Source organism: Sitophilus oryzae, unplaced genomic scaffold (assembly GCF_002938485.1).
Source record: "Sitophilus oryzae breed Bouriz unplaced genomic scaffold, Soryzae_2.0 scaffold_111_pilon_pilon, whole genome shotgun sequence".
Taxonomy (NCBI): domain Eukaryota; kingdom Metazoa; phylum Arthropoda; class Insecta; order Coleoptera; family Curculionidae; genus Sitophilus; species Sitophilus oryzae.
The window spans coordinates 2,526,556-2,548,130 of NW_022145749.1; the positions used below are offsets into that span (position 1 = coordinate 2,526,556).

The window sequence follows — 21,575 nt, forward strand, 5'->3', positions numbered from 1 at the left end:
TGAAATATTTTACTTTAACTGTTACCACTGAATCTCTGAAAATATATTTTTTCTTTTTTTTATAACGGGATGAGGTTTGCAAATATCTAAAAGCTTGCCTAATAGCATTTTCTAGGTCTTTGACTTTGTAGTTGCCATGATATATTTCATATTTGAAAAATCCCTATATACAGAAATCGAGACCGGACAAATCCGGGGACCATGGAGGCTATCGTAGGGTCTATATTGGTACCAATTCATGGATTTGGGAAATATCAAACGTCGTTTAATAAAATTTTAATATTTTCAGAGTTGTGAGGGAAAACTCCATCTGCGCTGAAAGTATATTTCAAGTAAATTACAATACTTAAAGGAATATCTAAAAGTTCCGGTAGGTACGATAGCTGCTGATAGACACATGCCATCAAGCAACAATTAGCGTAGTATCCCGGTTACTATACTACTTTCACCAACCAACATCGCCATCTATTCGACAGGAATTATTGCTGCCCTACGTAGCTCTTCATTTACTCCATGTTGGAATCTCTTGCCTTTGTTGATGGAGTACCCATAATCGACCATTTCCAATGGACATCGAAAGTTCAAACGACACTTGACAATTTAAAAGTTAATAATAAAAGACAATTATTAAAGAAGACAAGATGAAGCAAATATCAGAATTAATATTAAACTAAAATAAGGCCAAGACTGTTTTCTGTTTAATTTTCATATAAATACTATTTCACTAAGTGCTTTATAAAAGTAGGTTCGTACGATTTATAATTAACCTCGTTCACTCTGAATCGAACATTTTCATTTATTACCGAACATGAATAAAAGGACTTATCTGCATATGATTGAGGGAAGAAATTTCCACCAGTACGTTTTTTTGGTTTTGTAAGTTCATATATGGATACGTATTTTTCTGGTTTGTATTCTGGGTATTTATCAAAACATCCCGCATGGCAGCCACCAGGCTGAAAAAATACACATTATTTAAAATCTATTCTGTAAAAGCATGTAAAAGAGTTGTTAAAGGGTTATATCCTAGCTGATTACTTTGTTGAGCACATTTTTCTAATTCTATTACAAAACTAATATTAAGTTTTCATGCATAACTGATTTTAATTTGTAGTCGAAATGAAAATACAAGACTATTTTGTTATAATAATAAAGTGTCGAGCATGGAAATCAAAATGGATTTCAAAATGACTTCTACAGTATTTAAATAAGATAAATAGATACAATTCTGTTTAATAAAATAATTCTGTAAAACTAGGTACGGTCCATGAAAAATATCGGTAAAAGACGATTTGATAAACCAGTAGAAATATCAAATATTGACTTTTTAAATTCCGATTTTCTTGTCATAGAACTTATATTTCAGGTTTGACTCTTAAATTCGTCAACGAACAACGGTTCAAGTTTTTTGCAACGAAAAGCATGGTTGAATGATACATAATAGACAAAAAAAAAACAGAAAAACGCTTTTTTGCGCTGCTTTTATCTGGTGACAATAATGACACACATTTTTCAGGAACTTTGTTCTGTAAAAATAAAGATTTCAACAAAAACATAACGAATTAGAAATAATGGTATGAAATGAAATGCCGACATGCAAAAGGTATTTTTCTGTCAGTTTTTGCATAGCGAAGTACAGAAAAATTCATTATACAGGGTGGTCCGAACCGTATTCCGGAAACTTCGTCAGCATATTCTGCACACAAAAATAAGTAAAAAAGTTCGTATAAACTTACGTCCTAAAATACTTCGTTTCAGAGACACAGGGTGTAGAAGAGTTATGCCGATATTTGGATGAAAATTGATGTCTGGATGTTTTTTGACATGAAAAATTCGATTGCCGAGTGAAACTGCCGAGTGAAAAAATATACATTTTCATAATTTTCTACGTAAAAAAGGTCTCTTGGTAAAAATCGCTGCGATTAATGGTTCTCAATATATTTGGAATCGAAATAGTCAATACATGTCATAATTGACGAAAATTGTAAATGTTGGCTGGGTAATTATTAGTCTGAAGTAATAAATTTGTAATGATTTTGTGCCAAAGATTTAACAAAAACTGTTTTATCAGAAAAAATCGTGATTAGCTTAAAAAAATTAGAAGTTCCCAAATTTATATCAGTCAAATAACTATCTAGTCAACATGTTTATTTTTTTTTTCAATAATGATATGTATTGACTATTTCCATTCTAAATATCGTGAAAGCAGTTGCTCGCTGTGATTTTTTCCAATAAATATTTATTACGTAAAAAATTACGGAAATGTATATTTTTTCACTCAGTAGTGTAATACAGAAACGGACGAAAAGTTATTACTCTTCAAAACAGTTAAAAAATATGTAGGAGACTCCCCTTACAAGTAGGATTCATATTGACATCGAAATCAGATTTATCATGTCAAAAAACTCCCACATACTAATTTTTATTCAAATACCGAATTTAGTTCAAAAATTATTAGAAAAAAATAAAAATGAAACGTCTACACCTTGTATCTTCGAAACGAAGCATTTTTGGATAGAAGTTTATACGAACTTTTCTTATTTTCATGTGGCAGAATATGCTGCCGAAGTTTCCGGAATACAGTTTGGACCATCCTGTATAATAATATGATAAAAAATTGATAGTAATTTAGAGCATGTACAAAAATGTATTGATAATAAGAAATCGATAAATTTGAATATTAAAACATAATATTAAGTAAAAAGACAATGTGTACCCATTTTCCTGGTCCATTTGGTATGAACTTTCCAGGTGGTAAGAATGGCCGTTCTTTTTCTACCGGCCGAACATAGGTTGGCCCAGGTTTAAATTTGTCAGGTTCTTTAAAGGGATTTCTTTCAAAATAGGACTTGGAATGCATTCCTAAAACTAGTGGGCCATCCAGTTTCCGACCATAATCTTTATATTTTGGTTGTACTCCATACTTCTCCACACTGTAAATAATAGAGACTGTGCATTTATTTGTACAATAAACCGTTTCAAGGAATTACAACATACACATTTTAACTGAGCTGACAAATGAGCCAGATACTTTACCTAGACCTTTATTCAGAAGCTACAAAACCTATCGATGAAAATATGCATGAAAATTTACTTCCTAGCACATAAGGTTAGTACAATATGAAGTTTATTATAATGATTTTCTTACCAGCATATGGCACATATCGTTACGCAATGTTGCCACAAGCTTACTTTTTATCGGAGTAGATTATCACGAGATAGCGGGGTTAAATTATTGTTTTACAAAGGGGGGAAATCTACCCGGAATGGGGTAGAGGTGGCAACACTGCCGCTATCACTTTTCCTCTCACGCGTCACGACCTCTCGCTGTCATCATTCAAGGCCGAGTCTCACGGCCTTGAATTTTTACTCCCAACGCGCGTAAAGAAGTTTCACTTTAAAAACTCTGTGTGGCTACCTTTAGTATATTATTGACTTTATAAAAGAATTAAAAAAATGTTATGTTAGAAAACGGAAAGATGTGGAAACAAAATATTATATGGGTATATGTGAGGAGGAAATTTGCATAATTTAAAATTATTTTCAAATATACAGGGTGTGTCAGAACTAAAATCCATACCAGAGTTATATTTTTTCTTGTGGAACACACACCCGTATTTTATGTCATTTTTGGATTGTTATGCATAAAATAAGGCATTTATTATAAAGATTTAATATGTTTAAAGGCTTTGGTTTTTGAGATATTTAAAGATATTTAAATATTCATGCTATAATAAAAAAGTTTGTCAACACCCGGTACATTACTTTGCAGAATATTAATTCTTGTGCTGACTTTTAAGCCAGAGAAATAAACTTTACTAAAAAATTTGATTGTTTCCTAAAATGTATACAGGGGTATCAAAAATTGCTGGTCTATTTTAAATATTTATTTTACATAAAAACTTCGTTATTTCAAATGCAACACTATGTATATTTTATAATAAGTCGAAGCAGATTTAAATGCTCTTTCAAACTATATTAGGGTTTCCTATAGCGATCTGACTCAGATTTTGAATAAAAAGCGATTTTTCAATAAAATGGCAATCAAGATGGCTGGTGTCGCCATGGCAATTTTCTAGTGACACTTTACATTTATTTAATTTACCTATAACACAATAGTTCAATAAGTAAGTATTTATTATTTTATCAAGAAAAACGAAGAAATAGTTCTTTGCTTTATATTACGATGACTTGTAGATGTAGATATATTGGATTTTCTATAAAAGAACCAATTAAGGCAAATTCATTTTTTTTACTTCCAGCTCCAACGACATGTTTCTGCCTAATAGTTTTTTCATATACAACACTAAGAGCTCTGCGAAATAGGAAAAGTAATTTTTCAAATGAGCGCTTGTCAAGAAAATTCCTATTTGGATATTTTTGGGCTGTAAACCCTTCAGGCCAAGAAGCAATTTTCTTTACAAAATGAGATCACTAGTAACATATCCATTCCTTCCGTCATCGCCAGCTTCATTTTTATTAATACTGCTTCATTTTTCTTGATAAAATAATAAATACTTACTTGTTCTTACTTATTAAATCTTATGGTAGGTAAATTAAATAAAAGTAACCTTTTATAAATTTAAATAAAGTCCAGAAACTAATGTTTATTTTGAAATAGCTACATAAGTTCATACATACACATAGCTACATAGAAAAATCTCTTTTTATTCAAAATCTGAGCCAGATAGGTATAGGAAACCCTAATATAATTTGAAAGGGTATTTAAATCTGCTTCGACTTATTTTAAAATATACATAGTGTTGCATTTGACAGTTTTTTTTTATTTTTTACAGTTTTTATGTAAAATAAATATTTAAAATATACCGGCAATTTTTGATACCCCTATATGCCTTATTTTATGCCCAGGAATCCAAAAATAAAATAAAATACAGGGTGTTCCATAAGAAAAAGTATAACTTTGGTATAAATCTTAGTTCCAACACACCCTGGACATTTGAAAATAATTTTAAATTATGCACATTGTCTTTCTACATACCCATAAAATATTTTGCTTCTACATCTTTCCGTTTTTGTATAGTCAACCGAGACGAATGAGATGCGCCACTTTGTATAATTAATATCAATACCTATGTTCGGGATACGGATTAATACATATATTGTTGTAGCCATAACCGCCCTTCTTTCCTGGACTAGTAAGGAGGTTACCTGGCTCGCGCTTGAATGGTGGTTGAGGTTTCAACTTAGTATCCAATGCTTCAACTCGTCCCCCAAAGGTACCGTACCAATCGCCAGGAGTGCCATGCCACTTGGTTTCTCCGGCAGGTACAAATGGTCGTTGGGATATGTTTTTAAATTTAGGCGGTGGTCTGTGAATAAAAAAATTAACTTTTAAAAAGAAAATTCTAAACAAGTGACTCTTAAATAGGTGCAAATAATTTAAACCGTTTAAAACTTTACTCGTTTAACTATATGACATCGTGTATGATAGCGTTTTTACCCAAAATACACATGTAAAAGTTTGTTCTATGTTACGGGGGTTCTAGGGTTGTAGAATGTATAATGTTTATGAGGGGAGTTAATCACCGCGATCTTACAGATCTATTGCATGTTCCCTTTTCTTGAGTTATAACGAGTTATAACTCATCATACAGTCTCAAGGCTTTAACAAAAGCCAGTATCTGAGACGGCTCCACAGAGGCCAGCTCTCCATCCTCGACATCAGCCGTACCAAAGTTCATGGCACGAATGGTCGTCGTCTCGGCGCACTCAGTGATAAGGTGTTCTGGTGTTTCCCCATTTTCCCCACAGAATCTGCATTCGCCGTTGTTTCTCAGCTTCAGTCTAATGAGGTGTTCGTTGAGGAGACAGTGTCCTGTTAGAAACCCCGTGACAATCCGAAAATTGTTTTTACTTAAATCAAGGAAAACCTTTAATTTTTCTCGGTCGTAAGTTTTGAGGAACTTTTTTGAGTGTCTTAGACCGTTGGAGGATACCCATTCCAAGTTACGGATGGAGTCTTCCAGATTCTTCAGTTCCGCTTTCTGTTGGTTCCCGTTTGGAAAACAGAACGGTTCTGGTCCGGTTAGTGGAGTGTTCGCTCCTTTCCTAGCTAGATCATTTGCTTTTTCATTGCATTTTATCCCTTGGTGAGCAGGTACCCAGAGTAGGAAGACTTTATTTTCTTTGCCTAGTTTGTTGAGCTTGTAGGCATTCTTTGGCCAACTTCGAATTGATGGTTACTGAGTTGATCGCGTTTAGTGCTGCTTGACTATCGGATAGGATGGCAATTTCCTGTTTTCGATAGTTCCTATCTAAGATAAATTGTACGCATCTTTCGATAGCTTAAATTTCTGCCTGAAGGATACTGGGGTAGGTGTCCATTGGTTTGGAGTATTTGGTTTTCAGCCCAAATACCCCTATTCCTGTCCCTGCTTTGGTTTTGGAAGCATCAGTATACCACGTTATGGTATGGTTTTTATATGCTGAGTAAGCGTTTCTTCCTTCCAATCCTTTTTATTACTCAATACTACAGTGAGGTGTTTCTCAAAGTTGTAAATTCTTGGTATGTCATCCACTGGGAATTGGAGAAGTGGAGACCTTTTTGAGGGTGTTCCAAGCCCCTGACCTGAAAGTTTTCCCAGTAGTGTTACCGTCAATGACCATTCTAATCATTGTCGCATTGGCATAACTACCGACGAAAATATGCAGTGTTGTTAGGTCTAAAATGGCCTCCATTGCTGCTGTTGGACATGTTCTCATGGCACCTGTGATGCAGATACATGCCAGTCTCTTTCTTGGGTTCTAGGGTTACAAGGAAAATAAAAAAGATAGATAAAATGGCTAAATAAGGTTTAAAAATGCCATTCATCAGCGCAGAAATTTTCTGCCGCATTGCAAAAGCAGTCGCACAGAATAGTGATTGACCACTAACAAATCTTTAGAATGGTGGAAAAATTTGCAAGGAAGAGATAGTGCTTAATAGTAGAATATTCGCCAACATTTACTGCAGAACTGATATAAGCAAAAACAGAATAACTGTCACAGCTCTAGTGTAGACGAAGCCATGTGCAGCTTTTCTCAATCTCAAGAAAAAAACACAGAACACATCTTATGTCAGTGCGACAGCATGGTAAATGCGGTTCTTTGTATTAGACATTGATATGCGATTGAAAAGAAGCTAAATAAGGCTAAATAAGCGTTCGGCATTTAACGTTTTATGTAAAACTGGCTAGGTATTTTTACAAATGAAGAAGCAAATTAAAGGTAAAGGATATATATCCGTATTGTAGCAAATTTTTAGAAAACTTTTTTATTTTTAAGATTTTGGTGGTCAAATATCAACAAAATATTCCTTATGCTTGGACTAAATTTTCTCGAAAATAAAGACGTAATTTAAAATTTTATTACAATACGGAAATAGATTGAAGTTTTGTGATTACAGTTATATATAATGTATATGGTTTTGTAACAAACTGCTCGTGTGTTTGTTATTTTGGGTGTGGCTTAACACGACAGGATCGGGCTAAGTCTTAGGTATCTACGATTTCCTAAATAGATTTGAGTATTAGCTATTTTTTTTGATCGAAACATTTTCAGGAAAAATACAATTTAAATGCCTTGACGTGTTACCATGTATTATGATCTACTTTAGTTACAAGGGAACACAGTATACATTTAGCACAAAGTGAAGTATCTTATTTGTAGAATGTAGAATGTTTAGACCTTACACATCTATTGTGTGCACCCCTTTTTTGAGTTATAACAAATTATAACTCAATATACAGTCTCAGGGCTTTGACAAAAAACAGTATCTGAGACAGCTTCACAGAGGCTAGTTCTCCATCTCCGTTATCAGTGGTACTAAAATTTTTATGGCACGAATGGTTGTCGTCTCGGCGCACTCAGTGATGGGATATTCTGGTGTTTCCCTATTTTCCTCATAGAAACTGCATTTTTGCCGTTGTTTCTTAGCTTTAATCAACTGAGGGGTTCGTTGAGAAGGAGACAGTGTTCTGTTAAAATTCACGTGACAATCCAAAGATTGTTCTTACTCAAATCAAGCGGTCAAATCTTTGATTTTTCTCGGTCCTATATTCTGAGATATTTCTTCGAATGTTTTATATCGTTTAAGGATTCCCATTCCAGGTTACGGATGGAGTCTTCCAGGTTCTTGAGTTCCGCTTTAAGTTGGTCTCCACTTAGAAAGTAGAACGGTTTTGGTCCACTTAGTGGAGTGTCCCTCCTTTTCTAGCAAAATCGTTTGCTTTTCCATAGCTTTCTATCCCTTTGTGAGCTGGCACCTATAGGGTAGGAGGACTTTATTTTCTTTGCCTAACTTTTTCAGCTTCTCTAGGCTTTGGTCGGCCAACTTCGAATTGAATGACTATCAGATATTCCTCCTGTTTCCGATTGTTCCTTTCTAAGATGACACTTGTTTACCGCCTGTTTTGTTGGCATATTATAAAGTGTAATACCCTATTATATGGTATAATAATAATAACAATGGAAGTTATATATTTACTTATATATTTCGTATTCTAACAAAAATATTAAAATAATGTATACTTAAAAGTAAAATAGAATAGCTTTCTTACTTCTATTTGTGTTTATAATAAAATATAAATAATATATTTAGTTGAATTCATTTAATTGGATGTGCCACTTTTTAAAATATTTGCACCTATCTGTAAGAAAATATATAAAATAGGACCCCTATTCTTGTGTAGAGAACATTTATTTTAAAATGGAAATACTGAAAATATAAATGAAAGCTTTCAGTAGAATATCGAGATTACTGTTTTATTTTATATATCTGTGGAAAACTAGGTAATGAAATATAAAATTAGTCATATTGAAAAAAATACATGCAAAATCTGGTCGTATATTCAAAGAGAACATTGTATTTTATGTATGACAATGTTTAGCAAAGAATACTATTAATGATGATGGGTAAATAGTACCATCATTTAGCAAGATAACGGAAGTGGATATTTTTAGATTTTTCTTTTCTCAAGTTGCAAGAATAAGGACCCTAAGAACTACTTGCGGTTTCAGGCCACGGCCTTTGATTGCTTCCCCAGTAAACAATCTTTTAAACTCTTTATCAAAATAGCAATCTTGCCAGCCAGCTTTGACTTTCGGACCTCCAGCTAACAAATTTTTACCTTTTTCGACTCTTTGTTCTGAAACAAAATGACTTTGATTAAACAAAATAGATAAATATACAGACTCACCGACACAAAAAACGGACTCCTTAAAATTTCATGTATTTTAAAGTTTTATATATTGTGTTCTAGTGGACCAATTTTGAAAATCTTTTTGCCAAAAATTTCAAAGCAATTTGAAGCTAAATATTTGACTTTTAGTATCTCTTTCTAAATTAAAATAAAAGTTCCCCTCAGTCAATTATAGGGGAACACAAAATGTTGTTATTTTGGTAAAAGTTTTGGAGAAACACCCTGTAGAATATGTTAGGTTAGGTTGCTGGGGTTTGGGATCATGTATGATCCCTCACTCGGAGGCCTTGAGCCATTGCGATACCCCTGTATTGTTTTACCAAACCTTCTTCTTATTATTTCTTTGCGTTAAAGCACTTCCAGCTCTTTGCAAAGTTCCCGATGTCGCTGATGTTGGCTTCTGCTGCTTCCTCTAGTCCTCAAAAAACCTCGCCCTAAAGTTTTAAAGCGTCGGTATTCCAGTGTCGAACAGTGGCACAGCAGGTGCTCTATGGTTTCTTCTTCCTCTCCGCATTCTCTGCAGTAGTCGTCGTCGGAAACTTTCCATCTCACGAGGTTTACCCCCGTGGGACAGTTTCCAGTGACGACACCTACAATTATGCGTACTAGGTCCTTTTTGTGCTGTAGTAGTTGTTTTGTCTTTTTGCTATCTACCGCTGGCTATAGTCTTCTAGCTGCAGCGCAGTCCTCACGGTGTTGCCACGTCTCTTGCTGCTAGCTTTGATGGCAGTTCCTATAGCTTCCTTCAGTGTGTTGATCGTCATAAGTGGTGGGTCATCTGCCACGGCCTCTCCCCTGGCCCCGTCTTTGGCGAGTCTGTCTGCTTCCTGATTGTCCACCACATTGCTGTGGCCTGGCATCCAGCACAGAATAGCCCCGCCCTGACGCAGCCAGGACAGTGCTTCTCGGCATTCCATCACAATTTTCTATCTCACTGATTGCATGGTGATGATTCTTAAAGCGGCCAAGCTGTCAGAGTATATCACTATATCCCCTATTGGTCTATTAGCAATTTTCTCTCGTATACAACTAGCCGCTTCCTCTATGGCGTAAACCTCTGCTTGTAGAACATTACAGCCATCCGATAGTCTTAAAGATTGTCGGATGTCTAGTTCCTCTGAGAAGATGCCTATACCTGTGCCCCCTGAAGTTGCGGAAGCATCTGTGTAGACTGCTATCTCTTGAGTGTTCATTACTCGGTTGCTTTCCCATTCTTCTCTTGTCGGGATGCGTGTAGATATATTAAAAAAGCAAGAAACTTAAAAATCATTTCATCATCTAGGTGCATCTTTTCTGGATATTTTATTTGGTTTGGTCCCACTCAATGGACCTATGATGAGATAGTGTTTAGAATTTATGTAATGTCAGTATCCAAGAAAAATAAAGCTAACAAGATAAACCAATAATCAAACTATGGAGAAAGGATGTAACTAGATGATAAAGTAATTCTTAAATTCCTTTCTGTTTTAACATATTCTACAGGGTGTTTCAAACTTTCACCAATATCAACATTTTGTTTTCCTTTCTATAAATGTCAGATGGGAAATTTCATTTAAAATTTCGAAAGAGACACTAAAAAGTCAAATAATTCAGCTAAATATTGCTTAAAAATCACCAAATTGGCCCACTAGAACAAAATATATTAAACTTTAAAATACACGCAACTTTTAAGTTGCCCGTTTTTCTTGCCGGTGAGTGTATACTTATTAACGATATGCATATCAATACTATATTATGGAAAAGGTTTAAAAAACAGTTTTTTGTTATAAAATATTACTAACAAATATTTACTATAATAGCATTGCAGATTCTGTTCTGTCTCACAGCCTCAGCAATTACTTTTAATACTATTATACAAAATAAAGCACTCATTAGTGTAAAAGGTAAAACGGTTTAGAAGAAAGTAAAAAAAGACTGAAGAATAACTATATAGACTAAATACTAAAGAATTAGGAACCAAAAACAATATCGATATTAAGGGGTTCAACTCTCAAATAATTTGCACAAATTGCGGCAATAAATCGTAAAATGTAAACAGAAATCGTTAGTTCAAAAATTTGGTTCCAATAAAATTTGTCTCGTCTTGATTTTTAACTCAGTTTAGATATTTTATTAGTATCAATTTCAAGTGCAAATTTAATTATAGGACCGTATATGTTGCGGCGTCAGAGTTAGGTTTGCCACTTGTCCTTTTTTGAAGAGGACAGTCCTTTTTTGTCCTTTAACAAATTGTCCTTTTGACTTTTTTTGACCTAAAAAGTCCTTTTTATTCACGTATTTTCCTTGAGAAAATCAACTACAACAACCAGCAATACTCCTTTCTTCCAAATTTAATTAGACATGTTATAAAACATAAATATTTTTTTTTATTCAAACGCCACAAAAGTATTAATTTGTGTGCCATTATTTACAATTCTCCGTTTAATCTCAAATGGTTTGGCTTTATTTTTTAACCATTTTGATCTTAAAAAGAGCTTTTCAAAATTTTAAAGCTTACCCCCCTCCCTCTCCCCCGGTCCTTTTTTATAGTCCAATGTCCCTTTTTACTTTGCAAAAAGGTGGCAACCCTAGTCGGAGTGGAAGAATGATGGAGTTGGCTGCTTTTGATATTAGACCCCTGAAATAGCACCAACTAACTGAATCTCTAGGTAAAGGTGCGTTTTCACGCTGTGGCTTGTGCGTGTACGATTTGCACAAGTAACTTGTTGCATGAAAACCGAAATCGCAAACTTGCACAAGCCAAAAAGTTTGATTTGAGTGAATCTGGAGCGGCCAGATAATTTTCTTGTGGTTAGCGCAAGTGCATGAACGTATAAACGACACTCCAACTTTTTAACGCAATCGCCTACTTCCGCGCATGTCTGTAGCAGCGAATTTCGTGCCTTATTTACTTGTATCCGTGTAATCGTTTGGCTCATTTGCTAGTTCTTTAATCAAATTAATATGGAAATAGGTGTCCCTCTTTTCGATCCAAGATCTCTGGGAGGCTCTTCGTTTTTTTGGCTCCTTTAATTTTTTAATTATTAAAACACCTGCTACTGCCAGTAGTTCGTCTTCTTGGTCCATTATTCTGCACACACATCACAATAGTTGAATCGCAACTATTCAGGTTTTCTCTATTGTTCACTTGTCCATTAATTTGTGCAGTTCAAACTGAACGTTAAAACGAAGACACCAATTCAGTTCGATTTGTGCAAATTTGCATGCACAAATCAATTTGCGCAAGCTGCTTGAACGTGAAAACGGACCTTAAGTTTGAAAAGATAGATTTGCGCAAATTTTGTACAAAACGGCTTGTGCAGACAGATTTGTGCAAACTATATGAGAATAGATTCTCTTTGACCAAAAGAAAGAAGGCGGTTTAGAAACCGCCTTTTTTTGGTTTAGAAACCGCCTTTTTTTAAGATATAAGTATGTAAATAACAAAGTAAGGCCTCTGCATATCTGTAGCACATACATATGTAATTGCAATAAAATATTTTTTTCATAATTGCAGAAACATGTTTCTTTAATATTTTTTCTTCGTTTAATAAAACAACATACATTTTTGAGGTTATGCTCTTACTAAATAGCCAATAATAAATTCTGATCTAAATTTACTTACTTGGAAATGGTGAAACGTAGCCTGTGCCATTCATGTATGGCATTTCGCTGAATAAACCGACTCTCTCAACGTCGGGTCTCCCATATTTCTTTCCTAATTGCTCCATGGTGTTTATTAGATTTACTGTTCTTTTATAAATTTCCGTAGTTTCCTACTTTAATTTTTCTGACATTAATATAAAATTCAAACTTAGATGACATCATTGGCAAAAATGTCACTCATTTGTCATGTGTTACTTTAATACGAGAGATTTTACAAGGCAAAGGAAAATAATCTAGAGTTTAAAAATAGTTGTTTCTGTTGAACTATCTAAGTTACATTTTATAAATATATGTATATAAGAAATATTACAGGAAAAGAGAAATTATTTATTAAAATTAATATTTCAAATTAATTAAGTCAAGAAGTAGATCCAAATTATTTGCTATTAGCGTTATCTGCATTATATCAAATGCTTTTTACTTTTTTTTTATATTGTACAGGGTGTAAAGGGAAACACCCTTTTCTATATGATATAGACGAAAACTGATAGGAAATGTCTGATGGAGCTCAATTTTTATAAAAAAAAACATGATGGTGAAAACGAAAACCGCACATGGGTATCTGTTACCGTTTATGAGTTACGGAGTGTTTTTCAAAAATGTGCATTTTTAAAAAATCGCTGAACCGAAAACCAAACCAAACTTTTTTGCTATGGAAAGTTTTTTATTTTTATGAGAACATTTTCAAAGCACCTTTTTGCGTAGAATTTAATGGTTAAAGTATATTTTTTTTAAATTAATAATTCAAGAGTTATCAACAGAAAAATTGATTTGATTTTTATTAGGGACACGCTGTATATTTTTAATTATACGATCAAACGAACTTACCTGAAGTGAAGTTCGATCGTAATTATATGAGGCGTCCAGTCCGAATGTATTATCTTGATTTTTCTATACGTAGTACCGTCCCTGCGTGCACAATTTTAAAGCTATAAGCTAAATTCCCTCCCGCTACCAGTCTAGGTGGCGGTGCCGGCCCTGGCGCGGCGGTCGGTATTCATTTTTCAAAGATTTATTCATTAATTCAAGCGACCATGGGGCAAAACGGGAGGGTAAAAATTAAAAAGCTCTAAAAACAAACATGTTTTCCAAAGAGACATAAACATAGTGGAAAATCTTTCTTCGCAGACTTTTGATAAACAAGAGCTCAGTTTATTAAACAAAGGTTTAAAGTATGCATTGCCCAACTCTGGTAGCGCTTTGGAGGAAATCGTCGTTGGTGTTGAAACTGCTATTCAGCACTTGCCCGAGGCTTCTAAAGTATTTGCAAGAGAGGCTTGTAGAAATCAGTTATCAAAAAATATTGTTTCAAGTAATTCATTAAAATCTAACAAAGAGCACAATATTGTCAAGAGTTTGCGTAACAAAGATTGTTTCTATCTAAAAGCTGATAAGGGAAATAAGGTTGTTATATTAGATAAAAAAGACTATTATGATAAGGTTAACAACTTAATCGATAATGGCCCCTACATAAATTTGAAAAAGAATCCCTTGTCTAAGATGGTAGCAGACGTTAAAAAAACTCTAAAAGAATGTAACACCCTTATTGATCTTTCTTTAAAGAGGAAATTGCAAGTATCCAATCCCTCATTACCAAAATTGTATGCTTTGCCAAAAATTCATAAGCCGGACAAGTCTATGCGCCCAATTGTTTCGGCTGTAGGTTCTCCGACTTATAATTTGGCAAAATGGTTATCAAGGGAGTTCGAAAATTTACCTGATCATGAACCTTCTTTCTCAGTTAAAAATAATATTGAATTCATTAACAAAATTAAAGATATAACATTGCATGAAGGTGAAATTTTGGTCTCCTTTGTGTATCTTCGTTGTTCCCAAGTGCTCCAATTCCACATACTTTAGGCTATTTGAAGGAATTACTGAACGCAAATGGTCTCGACAACAAAACTGTGATTGAATATATTGAGCTTACATCGTTATGTATGAAACAAAACTGTTTTCAATTTAATAACAACTTTTTTGAACAGCGGGAAGGTACAGCAATGGGTAATCCATTGTCTCCATTTTTGGCTAATTTATTCATGAGCAGGTTTGAAGTGGAAGCTAAGAATCAGTTTAAGTATTTTCCAAGAGTATGGGTTAGGTATGTGGATGATATTTTTGTTGTTTTTGACACACATTGAGACACCATAGATAATTTTATTTCTAAGTTAAATAATCGTTTTCCTTCCATTAAATTTACGCATGAAATTGAGAACAACGACAGATTACCATTTCTAGATGTATTAGTTATTAGAAATACTAATAATTGCGTGGAATTTGATATCTATAGGAAAAATACCACACGCTGATATATTCCTAATGAATCACATCATAGTGTTGAACATAAAATGGCTAGTTTAAATTTCTTAGTTCATAGATTACTTAGTTTCCCACTTTCCAACGAAAGAAATGAAATAGAAAGAGATTACATTAGGAATGTAGCTGAGTGTAATGGATATTCTCCTTCACTAGTTGATAAATTAATTAGAAAACGTAGGTATAGCTTAATGATTTCCTGAAAATTCGACTTTTCAAGTGGAGGAAGATACGTCTAAATATTTTTCGATACCGTTTGATAGAGAGTTATCCTGTGGTCTAAAAGTAATTTTTAAGAATGTCAATTATAAACTTGTGTATAGTGCTAATAATAAATTACAACAATTATTAGGCAATACAAAGGATAAAACACCTCCACTGGAAAGGTCGGGTATTTATGAAATTTCTTGTAAGATTGTAATCAGAAATATGTTGGGCAAACTAGAAGATCAATATTAACTAGATTTAAAGAACATTTAGCTCAGATAAGATATGGTAGACCGGATAAATCTTGCGTTGCCGAACATATTGTTGATAAAGAACATTGTATAGATCTTAATAATTTAAAATTAATTAAACAAGTCTCAAATTACAAGCAATTAGATGCATATGAAAGCATCAGAATTAATAAATGTAAAGATAGTATGAACAGAGTCAACGGTCCAATTCCTTCAAGTTCTTTGTTCCTACTACTCTAGTGGCGGAAATTTAACTGTTACGCTCAGTTGGCTCTGACTCGGTTTGGCTAGATTTTGCCACGCCCACTCGGTGCCCACTGAGCGAGTATATAAACGCTCAACTTGTAGATTGTACTTTAGTTTATAATCATCTGCTGATGATGCTAACATGGTTAGCGAAACGCGCGTCCAGTGTAAAAGTAAAAGTGTTTTGGTGTATTGTGGTGATTTAGTGTTTTTATTTTGCTGTGTAACACCAAAGGTGCCAACCCTCAACTGTAATCTTAATAATTCAAGAGTTATCAACAGAAAAATTGATTTGATTTTTATTAGGAACACGCTGTATATTTTTAATTAAGTGAAAAGAACTTAAAATTACCTTTCCAAAAATATAGCACATTTGATATTTTGTTATAGTCCCCTTCGAAATACTGAATTTTTATAAGTTTGCCACTTTAAACTATATAGTAGGCTTTGGACCCCTTATTGATGATCTGCCAAAAAAACTGATACATTTTTGCAGCCAATTTCGAGAATAATTAAATAGCTAACCAAGATCCCAGTCGTTGGCCGTCGAGGTCGCCGATGCCTCTGGACTTAGTGGCTATGTATTTTTTTCTTTGCGGAAGGAATAAAGCTTCATTTTCATGCATCCGTTATACGTTGATACGATGGTCCGACGGCGCTCTGATTGGTCATAGCGTTTTCGCGCCCTTTTCATCCGTAAATATTTTACTTCAGCCCGTCAACGGATCCGTTCATACGATAACGGATGTTTTGACACTTTTGTGACAAATTTAATCTAACCTGAATAAAAATATAAGTAAAATAGCAAAATAGTTATGAAAACGAAAATATAAAATAACACCAACGTATATCCGATAAACGGAGGCATGAAAATGCAATAAATTTAAAAACTGCGTTATTTTCTAACCAATCAAGGTCTTTAAATTCTACCAATAAAATTAATATCGTATCAACGTATCGTCGGACAACGGGTGCATAAAAATCAAGCTTAAAGGTTCTTATTTTTAAATTGTCCGTAAAATCTAGACAAGAATTAGAAGTACTTAGCGGTTACGCGATGGTATCTTTCACCCCCACTGAGTAAATGCCACTGTGTTTTTAGAATACCTCTAACAATTGCTGTCTAAATATTAGCATTTCACTAAGGAACACCATGTATAATATCGGAAGATTGGTATGGCGAGGTACTGCTTCTAGACTCACCCATCTCACCTTTTAGAGCATAACCACACGACTTTAGTTACGTAATCGAAGGTGCGATTTTATATTCATTGTTGCCAACCAAAAACCTTATTATCATCGTTACATGTGTAAAAAACGGATAAAACTGGTTACAGACATTGACATGACAGCTAAAATTCCGGCAGACAACCCGAAAAAGGCATGAAATTTGACAAAAAAAATCATCGTATACATGCATGTCGATTGGTGGAATGTCATGTTTATTTATTTAAAAAGGCGTATGCGAAAGAACAAACAAAAAAATCGTGGCTCAATCAGCGGTAGACAGTTATAAAAAATGCGATATTACTCTACAGGGTGAATCTTGAATAAGTGCAAATATTTTCAGAGCTACCACTCGATAAAAGAAACATATTTTCTTTTTACCATTTTCCTGCAAATAAGTCCAAAATAACCGAGTTATTCAAGTTTTAAAATTTAAAAAGAAATTGATTTATTTTTAAATAAGTTTGTGGGACACTTGTTTTTTTTCTGTCCTTGCATTCATTATTTTAGTGTCGTAGGCATAGAGTAAAGCCGTAAGTAAGCATGATAGGTTAAGAAATTGGGCTGAAAATAGGTTAAGAAATTGGGCTAAAAAAACAGGCTGTTCTATAAAGTTCGCTAAAATATACAGGAAAATTTAAAAATAATGCACACATTTTAAAATTTCATGCCTCTTTCGCGTTGTCTGTCAGCATTTTAGCGACCAGAAAAATGCCTGCCAACAATTTTCCACGTTTCTTAATAATAAATAAAAGCTATTTTCGCAATTATAACTCGTGTACCTTATAATATTTTTAGTGTCAAAATTTCACCCTTTCGATTGGCCACCCCTGCTTTAAGCCCCGGGATCGCGCTGGCAGACATGACTATTTCATAATGGCTACACAAAAGGATACTTCACACAAAAAATTAGCCATGTAATGATGATAAGGTTTTTTATGGAGCCAGCTCTTAGACTACTGGAATTTAAATTTCCCGCTAGGGATTCAGGTAGAAGCTCAGCTCATAGATAAAAGAAAATAATCTTCTATTAAGGTAGATATAAAACTTAATAGTAAAATTTTGGGTCAAAGCGCCCCTCCGTGTTCTTAGTAGAGACTACGTTTAACCCAGCGCGTTCGCCTTTTCTGCTGTAAATATTTTTTATGTTTATATTTGATTTCAAAGGATTTAGTTTTAAAGCTACACTGATATATTAGTATATCAGAGTAACTTTAATAAAACATAAGAATATATAAATTTTACAGTTTATTAAATATAATTTTTCTTTTTTTTTTCAGTAGACATCGGGTATTGAAACGATAAATGTGTTTTATACAGAGCGATCTGCAAGGAAATACGTACGTGCTCTATAGTAAAGTGTAATGTCCAAAAACAATTAAAAACAATAGTTAATATGTGTTATTGTGTTGTCCAGTTTAACAAATTTTAACTCTGTAAGAATCTACGTTCAAGAGGCTTGAAAAAGACATATACTGTCGAAACGTCGTCACAAAATAAAAAAATAATGAACAAAATCTAGAAACATCTTTGCAACCCCAACGACCTAAAGCCAAGAGTGAAAACAATTAAATATAAATTTTGACTACAAGGTAGAAAGTAAATCACAATATTTGATAAAACTTATAAGTATACCATTTTTACAGTTAATCAATAATAAAACTATTTCTGACTATGATATTTAACATTTAGATAGATAGAATATTAAAAAACATACCGGTATTTGCAGACGCAGGCCCAAATTCAATAAAAACCAAAACTTTTCCTGCGAAAATCGGGCTTTTTTTACAGAAAAGGTATTTTTTGATTTATCAACAATCATTGTCAAGTTGACAATATACAGGGTTTTTTCTAATTAGTCTAAAAAATTGTGGTGTGATTCCTCATGTCTTCTTAAAACAATTTTTATATAACCATTAGGTCTAAAGTACTTCCTTTCTGATCTACAGCGTGTTAAAAATTAAAAAAAATCGATATTTTGCTTAACATAAATGGTACAGTACTGCTTTTTTAAAGAAAATATATTTTTTTCTTGACTGGCCATCCTTTTTCAACAAAATTGATCTTTTGAGTTTTTCTTGTTCATCAAACGGTTGCCGAGAAAAAAATAAATATACTTATTAAGAGCCCGCCTTAAGCCGTTTTCTAACGATTTTTTATTTTTTAGATTAATTAGGAAACACCCTGTATATGCATATCACAGGCAACCAAATAAACTAGTAACCTACTACTAAAGTACTAAATTGGTTTATCAAAACTTCACCATATAAGTTTCCAGGCAATGGCTCTGCTGTAAAAAATGTCAGTTGTCACATTTATTTATCAATTTCCTGACATTGCCATTCGTTTTGACACTTTAGTTTTGTATTACGAGATTTTGGTTTAAATGGACTAGTAGACCTTGTAGTCGAAAATTGTTGTTTTTAGAACCTCTAAACTCAAAATGGACCCGTATAAAACCCATACGAAAACTGGGATTTAAAAGAAATAAATAAACAACAAAAATCAATTATTCTAGAAGAGAAAAATATATCTACATCGATAAATAAAAATATATGTAATTTGGCAAACCCATGCTAGACCTATCAGACCTAGGAGACATATCGCCCTCAGACATAACGGCCTATATTAGGAGGCTGGGTCTTGAGGGTGAACTTTGACGCTCTTGTAAATTAGAGCGTGTAGAAACTGAGCCACAATAGGCCCTCGCGGCCTCAGTGGAGGGTCCCCCCATGGTACCCACTCTTAGTCAATACAATACAATACAATACAAATCCTTTAGTATAGTCATGTCTACCAGCGCGATCACGGGGCTTAAAGCAGGGGCGGCCAATCGAAAGGGTGAAATTTTGATACTAAAAATATTATAAGGTACACGTGTTATTATTGCGAACATAGCTTTTATTTATTATTAAAAAACGTGTAAAACTGTTGACAGACATTGACATGACAGCTAAAATTCCGGCAGACAACCCGAAAGAGGCATGAAATTTGACAAAAAAAATCATCGCATACATGCATGTCGATTGGTGGAATGTCATGTTTATTTATTTAAAAAGGCGTATGCGAAAGAACAAACAAAACAATCGTGGCCCAATCAGCGGTAGACAGTTATAAAAAATGCGATATTACACTACAGGGTGAATCTTGAATAAGTGCAAATATTTTCAGAGCTACCACTCGATAAAAGAAACATATTTTCTTTTTACCGTTTTCCTGCAAATAAGTCCAAAATAACCGAGTTATTCAAGTTTTAAAATTTAAAAAGAAATTGATTTATTTTTAAATAAGTTTGTGGGACACTTGTTTTTTTTCTGTCCTTGCATCCATTATTTTAGTGTCGTAGCCATAGAGTAAAGCCGTAAGTAAGCATGATAGGTTAAGAAATTGGGCTGAAAATAGGTTAAGAAATTGGGCTAAAAAAACAGGCTGTTCTAAAAAGTTTGCTAAAATATACAGGAAAATTTAAAAATAATGCACGATTTTCTACATCTTTTGTCCTGGGGTCGAAATATATCAGCACCCTTACTCTGTGTAAGCGTTTTCAGGAAACGCTGACCGCGTTATCAATTGAAACATAATACCTGTAGGTAATCTATAAAAATTTTACGGTGCAGATATCGACTCAGAGGAAGACTCGTTTGTGAAAGCGGGGATCTGCAGTACGATGAGTCAGATACAAATAGTGAGACAGAATAGTAAATGTATGATATCTGTTTTGAAATAATAACAAAATATATTTATAATATAATCGTATACATGACTTATTTATACTCAAATGGATGAGGCGGCGAGCGTTCCCTGAAAGCGCTAGAGTAATATCGCACTTTTGATAACAGTCTGTAGCTGATTTAGCCACGATATTTTTGTCTGCCCTTTTGCATACGGCTTTTAAAACAAATAAATATGACATTCCACCAATCGGCATGCATGTATGCCATATTTTTTTTTCATTATTCAAATTTCATTTTTTAATAATTTTCCAGATAATTTTTAAAATTTCATGCCTCTTTCGCGTTGTCTGTCAGCATTTTAGCGACCAGAAAAATGTCTGCCAACAATTTTCCACGTTTCTTAATAATAAATAAAAGCTATTTTCGCAATTATAACTCGTGTACCTTATAATATTTTTAGTGTCAAAATGTCACCCTTTCGATTGGCCACCCCCGCTTTAAGCCCCGGGATCGCGCTAGCAGACATGACTATTTCATAATGGCTACACAAAAGGATACTTCACACAAAAAATTAGCCATGTAACGATGATAAGGTTCTTTTATGTAGCCAGCTCTTAGACTACTGGAATTTAAATTTCCCGCTGGGGATTCAGGTAGAAGCTCTGTTGTAAAAAATGTCAGTTGTCACATTTATTTATTAATTTCCTGACATTGCCATTCGTTTTGACACTTTAGTTTTGTATTACGAGTTTTTGGTTTAAATGGATTTTGCTGTGATACTTAAAGCTTAAAATTGTTTACTAGTAGAC

At 33.8% G+C, this 21,575-nt stretch overlaps 1 protein-coding gene across 1 annotated transcript; it reads right to left on the reverse strand.

Annotated features, from left to right (window-relative positions):
- Positions 1 to 661: 661 nt before the first annotated feature.
- On the reverse strand, positions 662 to 13,011 carry LOC115882877 (UPF0602 protein C4orf47-like). Its single transcript, XM_030901147.1, has 5 exons — positions 12,805 to 13,011; positions 9,011 to 9,146; positions 5,091 to 5,330; positions 2,717 to 2,933; positions 662 to 956 (listed from the first exon to the last, which is right to left on the reverse strand). Exons 1-5 carry the CDS (start codon positions 12,908 to 12,910, stop codon positions 717 to 719), a joined length of 939 nt encoding a protein of 312 aa, XP_030757007.1. The 5' UTR covers positions 12,911 to 13,011; the 3' UTR covers positions 662 to 716.
- Between the last annotated feature and the right edge of the window lie 8,564 nt (positions 13,012 to 21,575).

Bases quoted from the DNA above. Each gene is read 5' to 3' on its own strand.
- LOC115882877 (XM_030901147.1), bottom strand. From the start codon at position 12,910: ATGGAGCAATTAGGAAAGAAATATGGGAGACCCGACGTTGAGAGAGTC. The intron at 9,147-12,804 runs GTAAGTAAATTT...ATTTTGTTTCAG, and splicing joins CTACGTTTCACCATTTCCAA to AACAAAGAGTCGAAAAAGGT. The intron at 2,934-5,090 runs GTATTGATATTA...TATTATTTACAG, and splicing joins AATCCGTATCCCGAACATAG to TGTGGAGAAGTATGGAGTAC.